This window comes from Phoca vitulina, unplaced genomic scaffold (assembly GCF_004348235.1).
Source record: "Phoca vitulina isolate PV1807 unplaced genomic scaffold, GSC_HSeal_1.0 scaffold2, whole genome shotgun sequence".
Taxonomy (NCBI): Eukaryota; Metazoa; Chordata; class Mammalia; order Carnivora; family Phocidae; genus Phoca; species Phoca vitulina.
The window spans coordinates 16,938,182-16,951,578 of NW_022589705.1; the positions used below are offsets into that span (position 1 = coordinate 16,938,182).

Consider the following 13,397-nt stretch of genomic DNA (forward strand, 5'->3'; position numbering starts at 1 on the left):
CCATCAGCCTTTGGAGAAGCTGGTGTCTGCAGAGGTGAAGCCTTGGCTCTCAGAACGCTCAGACTCCCTCTGGCGCTTCTCTCTGACACAGGGTAACTGCCCCTTGAGGCTGAGCTTCTGAGAAATCCCCCACGCTGTGGACTCCACACCAGGAAGAACCTGGAAAAGAGCAATTAAATAAGCAGAGGACGTTCAGCAGACACCAGCTGTTCCCAGTCAGCCCGACTGCTGTGGTGGGAAGAGGCCTCAAAGGGAACCTGTGGGCATACGTGATTTGTTTTGCTACAGTTTCGAACATCTATCTGACTTCTCCTCATAAATAACTTCTTCACTGAGTTAGTCAGTTTTAAGTTCTGTAAAATGAGTAGAATACCCTGACGCAAACTCTCCATACTTTCTAAATTTCTATTCTCAACTCACCAACTTTTTTTCAGTCTGCATGAAGACACCTGACTTCTGTGTTTTACAGTTTTTCTTCCTCAAATCCTTAGGCAATATTTCTTTTTGTGAAAGGGCAACTAAACAAATTAAGGAGTGGGAGATGGATGAGAAAAGTAACTGCAAATCTTGAGAGCCACAGAGAAAGTGATAATTGCCTTTTTAGAGAAGAAAAGCGAACAGGAGTAGCTGTATTCCTGTTTAAGTACTTAAAGCAGAAGTAGGGCCAAAAGGGGAAAATTACAAAGACAGAAGCTCAGATCAAGCCCCTCAGCTTTCCACCAGTGGAAGGCGCTGCCTATAAGGCAGCGAAATTCTTATCATGCAGAGTTCGAGTGGAAACACAAGAACAGACAGAAGCGTGACTGAGTGGAAAGACACAGGACCAGGTCTGACCTCTGAGTCTTTCCCAACTCTAAATCTTTGTGATTTCCAGAACATGAATACAGCTGTTCAACCAACCTAAATCTTAGATCTTTGGTTTTTTTGTTTGTCATTTGTTTTTGTTGTTGTTGTTGTTTTAATAGTCGTTTTTCTTAGAGCCTTGAGGCTTTCCTGAGTGAAAATATGCATTTATTTCAGTTCCAACTAGTCTCATAAGAAATAGGAAGAAAACTGTTATGCAGTGACATCTTTATTAACACATCCTCTGGAACACAACTTCGTTCAGCATGGTCTGTCAACATCTCTCCCATTCCTTTCCTCACATTCCTCCTCTCTTCACAACTAAAGCCATTAGCATGCTAAACCACATTTCACTCTCTGAGACCAAACATGTCCTCAGACAAAAAATTTATAAGGGGTTTCATCATCAGTTAGGTATCTCCACTCTAAATCAAATAGGGGCTAATAAATGGATTTTTCTCTGCTTTATTTTGTATACCTTGTACACCACTTCCAACAGGTAGATTCCTTATTCTTTTTTGCCTCAGTCTGTACTTCTATGAAATGCCTAGAAACTCAAGATAAAACATAAGACCTAGCAACGTTCAACTAGCTGATCCGGTTCCCTTGGAAGGATCAGAATTCTGTCCTTCGCCCGCCCCTCCACCTGGGCCCTGATAAATGATTGCAGAGCCCACCACAGGAACATCCAGTTGTCTTGCTGAGCCTTTACTGCTAACAGCTCCTCTGGGGTACCAATCACTACTTATTTCCATACTGTTTAGATAATGCCCTCCATCTGCCTGCGTGCACCTCCTCCAAAGAAAATTTTTTGGCTATTGGTGAGTGGACATAGACTATCTGTCCGCATTTATCTGCAGAGGATGGGAGTAAAGACTCTGGGCTGACAGTTGAAGAAAACTGGGTCTAAGGTCCTATACACAACATTTACTAAATGGATGACTTGAAAAAAATTGCTTATGTTGATTTTCAATTTCCTCATAACTAAGATAATGTCTATGTCAAAGGAAGGGTAGTTGTTTCAAAAAAAGTGAGATTAATACAAAGGGTGGGATTTTATAAACAGAAAAACAAACTGAAATGCAAGATATTTTTATTTATTTTTACTCTTACCTCGGTATCTTTCTTTTCTGGTACAAAGCCGCTGGAGTTTTGGGAAAACTCTCACACAGTAGCTACCAAAGCATAGCTTGGTAATTAAATTATAAGGAAAGAATCCAGACTTGAAATCTAATTGTTAAAATTATCATTTTAATTCTCCTATTTAGAGCATTCTTAAATATTTCATGAGTTCTGCAATATTAAAAACTGCTAAATAGTTCATTTAGTTCTTCTAATTAACACAAAAGGTTCAAAGAGAACTGAATCAGTAACCACTATGATTAGCAATGCTTTGGATAGTAATAAACCACATGCACCCTCCGGGTCCAAGTACTGGCCTTCACAGCAGTTCCCAAAATGCTTTCTGGGTTATCTTTAGCATTTATAAAAGGGAATTTCGGATAACTGGTGGTGCAATGTAGTGGTTAAACTTTCAGACTCTGACATCAAACTGACATCAAACCACAAATCCCAGCTCTGCTGACTACCCCCTGCATGACCTTGAGCAAGTTCCTTACGGTCTTTAAGTCTCACTTCCCTCATCTATAAAATGGGTAGAATAACATAACCTCGTCCATAAGGTTAGTGTGATATTCAAAGGCAATAGTACATGTGAACTGCCAAGTAATGGCTAGAGCTCCATAAATGTTTGCTATTACTTTGAGTTCTACAGACACCTGAATAATTGCTCTTGTAAGTTAAAATGGCAGGTCTTTTTTCATTGGTATCCAAAAATTGTCTAAATATTTCCTTCCACCTGAGGTCTTAGTTGGTTTTATTTTGACCCTCTTTTCAATGCCAGTTATAGATACCCTAAAAGAGAGCACTAGAGATGCTCATAAAGCTTCCTTTATTTATCACTGACCCTGACAAAGAGGTCTCTATCAAAACCCACAGGACTGTCAGGCACTCATCTTTTATATCAGCGTTTTTCTCTTTTGAGTTACCTTTTTCTTGCCAAAGAGGTAACTTGTTATAGTTGAGATCATTCAGACTAACTCTGTAGTAGATAAGGTCATGGCTCTTTTCAATGAGTCTTACAAGAAGACAACTGGAAGTACAAACAAGGCTGGAGTCTACTTTTATTAAGCTGACACTTGAGGGAGAATGCTAAATGAACATCAAACCCTATTCACCTTTCCTGTTTCCGTCATTCTAGAGAGCAACTGACACCTTGCCCTGTCATGATAAGCTCCTCACTAGTTGGCCAAACACTTGGGAAGTGAACACCAATATTAATGCTGCCAGGTTTAATTATCAGTGTTTGCACTGCTGTTAAAGATATTTTAATATTATAATTGGGTGACCTGAGCTCCTTTATCCAAAAGCTAAATTTATCCTAGTGACAAGATTTAATTTTCTAACATACTGGAGATTTGTGTCCAATGTTAGGTGAGGTCTAACTGAAACTATAAGACCTATGTCTAGATATTTAAGCCTCATACTGTTACTTAGTTTAAACCTCTAATTGTATTACTGAAACTACTCTGCTAAACCATTCCTATCTCCATTCTGTAATCTCTGCATTTTTCTTCTTTAATACAAAAAGGGTAACACAATAATCTTTAAGATGCTATCTGACTCTAAGGCACACCGGGGTGGCTCAGTCGTTAAGCGTCTGCCCTCGGCTCAGGTCATGATCCCAGGGTCTTGGGATCGAGCCCTTCATCGGGTTCCCTGCTCAGCGGGAAGCCTGCTTCTCCCTTTCCCACTCCCCCTGCTTGTGTTCCCTCCCTCGCCATCTCTCTCTCTCTCTGTCAAATAAATAAATAAAACATTTAAAAAAATAAAAAAGATGTTGACTCTAATAATATATAATTTTAAGTACATCTTTCTATCCTAACTGGATATTCAGGCATAAATGCTAGAAAGGATGAGAGAATGAAAAAGAAAGGAATAATAATGAATCCAATGCTTCAGAAATAAAAGGCAGCATAGGAAGCCTCCATGAATTTTCTGAAAAGGTAGATTAAAAAGAGCACTGGCACCATTTGCTTCTCATTCTAGATCAAGGACAAGGACTATGACATCTTCAAGAGTTTCCTGAGTTTATAACTTATAGCTTCTCTGATATTTGTTCATGATTGTTGTCAGAATGCCTATCAGCTCCCTCTAGTGATTATTGCTGAAGCCCTTGAACAGAAAAAGAACTGTGTGTTGGTTGATGGTATGCAGTGATCTGGGACCTGGGACAGGATAGGTAGGAAACTGTATCAGTATCCGCTGTGAATTCTAGAGACAGAAGATCTCACAGGCGATAGCAGATCTGTGGAGAGGGAAGTCAGCCTGCATTAGTTCTTTAAAGAGTCTGCTTTTAACCTGGCAAAACACTCCAGGTCTATAGGCAAACAGCAGCTGAGTCCAGTAACACCGGGCATTTTGCAAGACAATCCTCTGCTGGCCTCTCTTCGCCTCCTGGTTCCTAACAGCATCTCAGTTCCCAACCCTTAGCCTTTCTCTCACTCTTCCTCAGCCTTGACCCTCCAATCTGATTCATTAAATACTTTATTTTCTAGACTAAATTCATCTCCCTCTTCTCCTGATCATACAAGAAATACCTATCTGCTGAATCCCTGGAAACCATAGAAAGGCTGATGAATTTCTGATCCTAGCTATAGAAGTAAGCCAGAACTTAGCTAGAAAGAGGCCCACTGATTTATCTGATATTTCCACAGGAAAAACAAATTCAGATCAAATTGGATGGTTTGTCTATGTAACATCTGTTAGGTAGTTTTTTCAATATCCATGACTGACCTTTAAAAACAATTATCTGGCTGTTCAACATCAGACTGATATGGCATTGTAATTAAAAGCAGGGCTCTAGAGCTGCACTGTCCAATAAGGAGGCCACATGTAGCTATTGAGCATTTGAGATGTGGCTAATCTAAATTGAGGTAAGTCGTAAGTATAAAATGCACAGTTTCAAAGACAGTACAAAAAAAAGAGGAAAAATAATGTAAAGTATCTCATGAATAATTTTTATATTGATTACATGTTGAAATATTTTGGATATACTGAGTTAAATAAAATACATTAAGATTATTTCTTTTTCCTTTCTCAAGCCTATTAGAAAAGTTAAAATTATTATATTTCCATTTGACAGCTGCTCTGGAGCATACTGCCTGGTTTCATACGAGCTCTACTACATCCAAGCTGAGCATTCCCAGGCAATTTCCTCTTCTGTGAAATGGAAATAATAATTCCTGCTTCTTAGGGTGCTTCTTTGTACTGCTGCATCATCAAAGTCAATGCATGTGATGTGTCCCTTGGAATAGGGCCTGACCTTGAACAGGCTGCATTCTTCAGCCTAGGCAATCCCCAAGGAGAAACCCAATGGAGAGTCAAGCTACTGATAATCTCAGCAGCTGGAGGAATGAATGAGGGCCTCTCTGGGCAGTATATCATGGCATCCACAGTGACTTCTGTTTGTACAATGGAGAGTATACGTTTAAAGCACAGTTTTTTCTGCAAAGTAACCAGATAAAAGATGAGGGTACTTATCTTTGTACCTGATAGAATGTACTTGATATGACAGGAACTATCTAGTAGTTGGATATAAACTAAGTGTTGAAATAAGACATATGAAAGCCAAATAGAACACTAGACAATACACATTAAATGCCTAATGAATAATACAGACAATCTTTCAGAATAAGTAGAAACCATAATGGCTTAGTAAACCGAAGGTTTATAAAACAGGTATTCCAAGCAGGAGAAACAAAATGAGTAACATACAAAGATATGAATCAAGGTGGCATGCTTTCAGGACACACACAGACCAATTTGGTTGGAAAGAAGTTTCCTATAGGAAGATATAGGAGGCTGACTTTAAGCTGCCTCCTTCATAGATAGGAAAGCCACTTTAAGCTAGCGTTCTAGAGAGGTAGGGTGGTGATTAAGTGCACAGAAGTAATTTGAGAAGATGAATTTGGCGGACTATGTCAAAATACTCTCCTTAACCTCTCTGGGACTCTGCTTCCTTTGCAAAACCATACTGATCTAATTCTTTTTACCCTATATTCTTATATGCTACTTTTCTAGCTTTATTAATAACTGCCCCTTCAATACACAGGAAGGTCCTTAAGATAGGGCTTTGCTTCAGAATATCACACATGAATAATAATCAGAAAAATATATATATATACTACTAACTACCACTTACTGTTGAGAAAGACAAGGTAACAGATCTTATGTAGAAAGACTAGTGATATGTGATTCAGTGGTTATCAGATGCTTCTGAAGTTGCACTAAAATGTCCAAATATGACAAAAAGCATTAGGGAGTGCTGTAGGGTCAATAAGTAGTTAATAATATGAGCGTATAGAAAGAAAAATTCTCCTTCTGGGGGACTGATAAAGAAGGTGTAACTGAATGAAGCTAGGCTACCTATAGAAGTTATTTAATCTCTTTCTAACTTTAAAGAATAAAAACAGAAATTTAATTATCAAAAAAGATGCTTTGCTTAAAATGTTACAAACCCACATTCTCTTTGTCCTGTAATGGAGGTCTGTGTTGTGTGTTTGCCATTGGTTTCCTCAGACTCAGATTAGTCCCAAAGAAGGGTGGCAAGTCTACAGTTCAGCACAGGATCCCGATGGACGATGCATATGCACAGTGGTGGCTCCAGAACAAAACTTGTGTTCCCGGGATGCCAAAAGCAGGCAGCTTCGCCAGCTTCTGGAAAAGGTAGGTATCCCCATCCTCCGTGAACTTTTTTTTTTTTTTTTTAATCTACCATTCCTTGAAAAGGAAATGTGGGAAAGCAGGCAATGGTGAGGAAGGTCCTTCCAATTTTTGTCCCCCTTCTCAAATAAACTTTTTTTTTTTCCTCAAGCTTCCTGCTCTACTGTTCTACTTATATTACTTTTTACTTTTCTCAATCTTACCTTCTTAAGACTGGTTATCATGTATCTTAATATCCAGTTGGTCTATCCCTAAGAAAAAAAAAGGCAAGCAGTCTTACTCCTATGCCAGAAATTTATCCTCAACTCCCAGGATCACTCTAGGCTCTTTGAGCTCATGCATTTGAATCCCATTAACAACCTTGCAAGGAAGTTAAAATGATGGAATGCAATATGCAAGCTATCTGAACAGATAATGAGTAATTTCAAGTATTTATCATCATTCTCTAAGTCCTTCCTGAACATTAAGCTCTTCAATTTCATTCAATAGCATTTTCTCCATATAATTTACTTAAGCCAGATCCATAACAATCAAATGCAGAATGCCCTTGATTTATTCTTTTTTACAGATAAAAGTCAGCTCATGAAAGGTTATTTATGTTTAGTTTGAGAAAAAAAAAAAAACAATGAATGGTTCTTTCAATTATTCTCATTCAGAATTTCACTGTGTTGGGCTCTGAATATAGTAGGACAGCTGGGTGGCCAGACTGATAGAAGGATGGCAACATGTTGGAATTTTAAATACCTTCAGGGATAATAAGATAAATAAGGTAATATGTGCTTTTAGAGGACACCATACTCAACAATTCACTCTGTGCAATATCATTTTCATGATCATTCACACAATGATGGCAGTGAATAGGAACTTTTTACGGAAAATTAAGAGGAGCTAGGAAAACGAAAGCATCAAATTTGTTAATAGAGACATGCTGACTTTATGCAATTGCAAGCCTAGCAACAATAACTTCCTTCTACTACCATATAATGAAAATAAATTCCCTCCGTGTACATTACTTGGAAGTCTATTGATGCGTTAAGATTTTAAGAAAGTTTTTTTCTTGTTTTTATACACTGATTAGTCCTGTTTTTCCTCCCCCTCTCCTTAGAGATATCATTAATCTATTGGCTCTCTCTTCCTAAGTCTCTCTTTATAAGATCCCATCTTCCCTTGTTCCTTCAATATCTGACTCCCAGACAAGAGCAAATGTCATTTTCATTTAAGTTAATGACTCTAGCTAATGTGCCTCTTAGCTATTAGAAATCATGACATATGAACTGTGATTTGTCTTGGATATTGCTTACCAATCTTGATTTTCTTTATTTCTATGAAAAAAATCCAAATACATAGTTTCATATTGTTTGGTTACTAGGGAAATTAATTACATTGGTAAAAAGATTTAATTTTTTAAATCCAATTTTTTCTTTTCTATTAAACTGTATTTCTCCTCAAATTACAGACTTTCTGCTCCTATATTCTTTTCTGTGCAAAAGCATCTTTTTTCTATATCAGCTACGGTGAGAAACATATTCTTAAACACTATAATCTTATTTGTGTCACTGTTTTTCAGTATAGCATTACATATACACACCCCTATAGAGATTCAGACATTTCCTCAAAAATCAGTCAAAAAATTCAAATAAAGTGTCAGGAAGTGGATAATACCCTCTACAGGTCTAAAGTGAAATGTATTCCAGAACTATGATAAAACCAGGAATTAGTGCAGGATGAATAAGGCAAAGAAAAGTACAACCCAGGAGGTTGGCTGAAAGCAATCACTGAAATGTCTATGATCACTCCATCTAATATGCAACATGTTTAATGTTTTAAAGAAATTTTAGGAAATCACACTTTCAAAAAAATCATCATATTTCAGTGACCCAAAAACCCACAAAATTTACTAACAGAATCTAGGTCTCTACAAGTTAAGCGTATTAAATTCCTCACTGGAGAGTATTATAGGCCAAGAGGAATAGTCAATTGTGTACACAGAGTGGCTTGAAAGAAGCAAGTAGCACTAGTTTGCTGCACTGACCCGAAGAAAAGCCTTGTGAAACGAGCACTCCTTACTCAGACTGAGCCAGTTCCTTCCTGACTTCTCTATAGCTTCCCGTCTACCTACGGGCACCAGATGTAAAAACAGTAGCCATGAGTTTAAGCAGCCCATTCACTATCAACCAAAGAATTGACTTAGTCGTATAATAAGGAAATATTTTTAAGAAGAATAATGCTGATAATAGTATGTCCCATATGTCATCATATTTGTACCCTGTCCATTCAATCCTCACAGCTGAGGTCCTGCCCTTCTAAGTGTACATAAAAAGAAACTGCTCTTTAAGGTTAAAGAACCTACCGATGTCACTCAACCAGTAGGCTGTGGGGCTTTACCAGATAAGCTTGGCATTTTCTCAGCATCATGCTAGTATCAACCAGAATGTCACCGGTGGTACCCACACTTAACTGATGTACTGTCAGACATTTTTAATCAGTATCTATATTACTTAATATTTAAAGAATTACAATTGGTTTCACAATATTTCAGGTCTTCATACACCCAAACTAAAACTGTTCACTTAAAAAATGTTTGTTAGCTGTGTAGCTTCTCTGTACAGTTGAAGATGTCCTGCATTGTCTAGGACAATATTTCCTAAAGTGTGATTTTTGGAAGAGGATGCCAGTGACATCCACCCAATAAAATGATTTTAAGAAACATTGTACATGATACTTCACTCTTGATGATTTCCGCTACACCACCACACTTTAATACTAAAGGTTCTGTGAAGACCTACAGCAAAGAATCTGTTTAGTTTTGTTAATGCCAACACTCTCCAAACATATTGAACTGTAGGCTGTGTTTTTTCCAAGTTAGCCTCCACAATAATTATGAATTACAGTGAAAATCTAAGTTAATTTGTGTTTAAGGTCAGAAAGGCCTCAGACATTTTATTTATACAAAGAACCAAGATAAATAGTTTAAAAAATTATCAGGGAGACAGTGAGCTTGCCAGATGATGTAGAGAAGGTCTAAACACAGGGACACACATGAAAAACTAAGCCGTAGAACATGAGAGATAAACAGACTAAAAGAGGAACCACAGCAGATGGGTCTCCTTCTTACAGGTGTAACTGTGGGAATCCAGTCTCAGGTATCGTCAGGAAACATACTCAGGGGGTCTCTGTAAACAGTGGGAAAGTAAACATTCTTAGATATAGCTAGCAGGAAAAGCAAAAGACAGACCAAAGCCAAATCCTTTTCAACTACCCAGCTCTACCTCTATCTATTATCCCCAAGGTAGGGGCGCCTGGGTGGCTCAGTCGTTAAGCGTCTGCCTTCGGCTCAGGTCATGACCCCAGCATCCTGGAATCGACCCCCGCATCCAGCTCTCTGCTCCGCAGGAGGCCTGCTTCTCCCTCTCCCACTCCCCCTGCTTGTGTTCCTGCTCTCACTGTCTCTCTCTCTGTCAAATAAATAAATAAAATATTTAATATATATATATATATATATTACCCCCAAGGTAGCTCTTATAATTATGCATAGTTCTACAATATAGATGGTCACAATCAAGCCTCAGCAAAAACTCTCTCAGCGCATTTTCTCACAACACAAATAAAGTTGAAAATTAACTCCATAGGGTTAGTCGGAGGTGAAATAAAAGAGAGGCTATTTTAACTATATCCCGAATATCTCATTTGCCTATCATTTTCTAACTGTACAGCCTCTGCCTAGGTACATGGAATTCCTAGGAAAATATTGGTCATGCCAATGATGGGTATCTTCGGAGACAAATGCTATATTCAAATGTGTAAACAGTTTCTTTAATACAAATGGCTTTTCTTTATTCATGCTTAACCATAATGGAGCTGAAAATTATTTTGAGAGCATCAAATTTATCCAAGATGCATTTACCATCTCCATCTTTCAATGCTGTCTCGGTAATTTTGTGCTGCAATAAAGATTAAAAAAAAAAAATGAAGCTGCCTAAGTAGGAATGATAGTAAATTAAGAAATATTTGAGAGTGATGTAATGGTATAGTGTAACAGTGACAGAAGGAGGGAACTTTCCTTAAAATAGTAAAAGACTAATTACCTATTAGTGCTATTGGAAGCCTAAGATAATTTTACCCAATAGGTATTTATTGAGCAATTAGTCTGTGCCTGGTTCTGTGTAAGATCTTGGAAATAAAAGATTTTAATAAGATGCAGGTTTGAAGCTCACAGAGCTCACAGAAGGGCAGCTGCTTCTGTGCTCCGACCCAACACACACAATACACAATCAGTTTTAATATAAGCTAGACTATAATAACACCTGAAAAGATAGCATTCATAAAAGGCAGCACTATGGGTGAAACAGCAGGAAAAAAAAAACAAAACAGGAAAATATAACCTTCTTTAATAAGTAGAAGTAGGCAAGCCAAGGTTGCAGAACGCACTGCCTTTTCGGAATGTTCCAGTTCTGAGGAATGCACCAACAATGGGCTCTTTATAACTAGCTGGCCCCCTGAGCTTTGTGACATATGTGATGACAAAAATTGAATAAATTACTCCTTCCTTATTTGTAACTCACAATTGTTGCAATGAAAATAACTTTTCACTTACACATAAATAATGCGTGTTTATTTAAAAATAAAAAGAACAACACATAAAAATGTATGAAACAAAGTAAAATTCACTTGAAATTCCACCACAATGTTTTTTTGGTGCTTTCATGTATTCATTTCATGCAAATAAAACATATAATTCTATGCAAATTTACATATATTCTATTTAGCAGGGACTCCTTTCTAGAATATTTGTTACTTCTCTTCTCACCCACATCTCACCTCCTGCCAAAAAACTAACATCCCAATATGTATTCTTCTAATCCTTACATACCTCTCTCCACCATGATTTTTTGCTCATATGCCCCATTTTCTTTTATGGGTATGTGTGTGTGAGAGAGAGAGAGAGAGACACATACACACACACACAGAGAATTTGATTTAGAATAAAAGATCAAATTATATAAAGGCTGTTACATTCGCTCCTTTCACTTGCTTTTCTCATGGAAATTCCTCCATGTTGAGCAAAATTTAATAAACACGGGGATCACTCGGGGATTCTAAATGCAGATTCTGACTCAGTAGCTCTGGGGTAGGTCCCATTAGTCTGCATTTCTAACAGGCTCCCAAGTGATGCCAAACTTGTTGCTCTGTAGACAATACTTGGAGTACCAAGGTACAGAAACCTAGCTTACCCTTTAGAACAGTGTATTTGTCCTCCATTCCCCAATTCATTTACTAGCTCTCCAACTCTTAGACATTTTCACTTTATTTTTAGGTTTTTGCTACCACAAAAAATTAGAGCAGCCTTTCTTTCCTCATTTCTAAATGTTTGATGAGTCACCTATTTCCTACTTCTACATAGCCTGGGGCCCTAGGAACCTAAGAAGTTACCGTGAGCTTAATCGGCGTTTACTGCCTACCTACCAAACACTTGATACGGCGCCATTTTCCAGGTCTCTTAAACACTATGTTTGGGGGTGTCCCAGCATGGCCACATGCATCTTGGTCAATTCAGTCTCACCCCTGGGAGAACTTAAGATGTTGAAATAACTGTACTGGCATGAATGCATTCTAATTCTGTTGGACACGTCACTACCATCCACAATTGCTAAACATCCCGATCTTGAAGAAATCAGAGTTCGTACTTACAGAAACAACTCATTTTAACATTCAACAGCTTGGGGCATTATAAGCTTACAAATCCCTGGAATGAAATTTCTGTTTTTAAAATTTACTTTTCTGATTTATTAAATTCGTATTTATATTTATTTATTTCTAATGCTAAATGGCAAATTTTATTATTTCCCGCCTAGGTTTAATTTTCCTTTGCTGAATTTTTTGATTGTTTATCACAAAGAATTGTTCTCTGAAAACATATCGTGTGGGGATGCAAATATGGATTTGATATTTGGCAGTTCCTTATGTTAATGTCATTTTTGCTACTTCAGTAGTGATTGCATGCTCCTGTACACAGAAAATAATGTATAGCCAATGTTCTTATTTAACAGGTTCAGAACATGTCCCAGTCTATTGAAGTCTTAAACTTGAGAACTCAGAGAGATTTCCAATATGTTCTAAAAATGGAAACCCAAATGAAAGGGCTGAAAGCCAAGTTTCGGCAGATTGAAGATGATCGGAAGACACTAATGACCAAGCATTTTCAAGTAGGTTTGACTTCTGCAATATTGTCAATCCAAATCAGACACTGAGTGTAATGGACAGCCAGCATGGCAATCAGCTAGAAATAACTGTGCATTGGCCCATACGAGCAAGGTTAAAGACTCACTGGGGATGTCAATCATCTCTCCACTGAAACTGACCATTAGCTGGTAGGAATGCATAGCAGACTTGCTATAAAAAGAGCCTAATCCTCCTAGAGCTTGGTGGAGTTTCTGGATATATTTACAGGCAATTCAGTATCTAAGACAAGGGGAAATCTCAAGGAAAATTAATAATTAAATTTATCAAAGTTTGTTCTGATGACTTTATGCCCTGCTAATAGCAAGAGACATATAGAGAATATTTATTATTAAAAGAGGCAATAATACCATTAATAATAGCATACAAAAATAAAAAGATGGATGTTTCATAATTTGATACAAAGTCTTTTCTTAGACTTTAAGTTGTTTTTGGCTATTATCCAGAAACACTGAAAATGGAGAAATAGTGCTTTTAAGCATGCTATGTGGATGTTTAGTACCTATGTATGACAGTGCCATATTTTTAAAAAT

The 13,397-nt window shown here is 37.5% G+C and overlaps 1 protein-coding gene across 2 annotated transcripts in view; it reads left to right on the forward strand.

The window, feature by feature from the left end:
- Positions 1 to 13,397, forward strand: part of OLFM3 (olfactomedin 3) — a 191,544-nt gene that overhangs the window by 147,205 nt on the left and 30,942 nt on the right. For both annotated transcript variants that reach the window (XM_032422529.1, XM_032422521.1), the window contains exons 2-3: positions 6,484 to 6,630; positions 12,675 to 12,830. In XM_032422529.1, the coding sequence (XP_032278420.1) occupies positions 6,484 to 6,630; positions 12,675 to 12,830 (303 nt within the window). The remainder of the gene's footprint in view (positions 1 to 6,483; positions 6,631 to 12,674; positions 12,831 to 13,397) is intronic.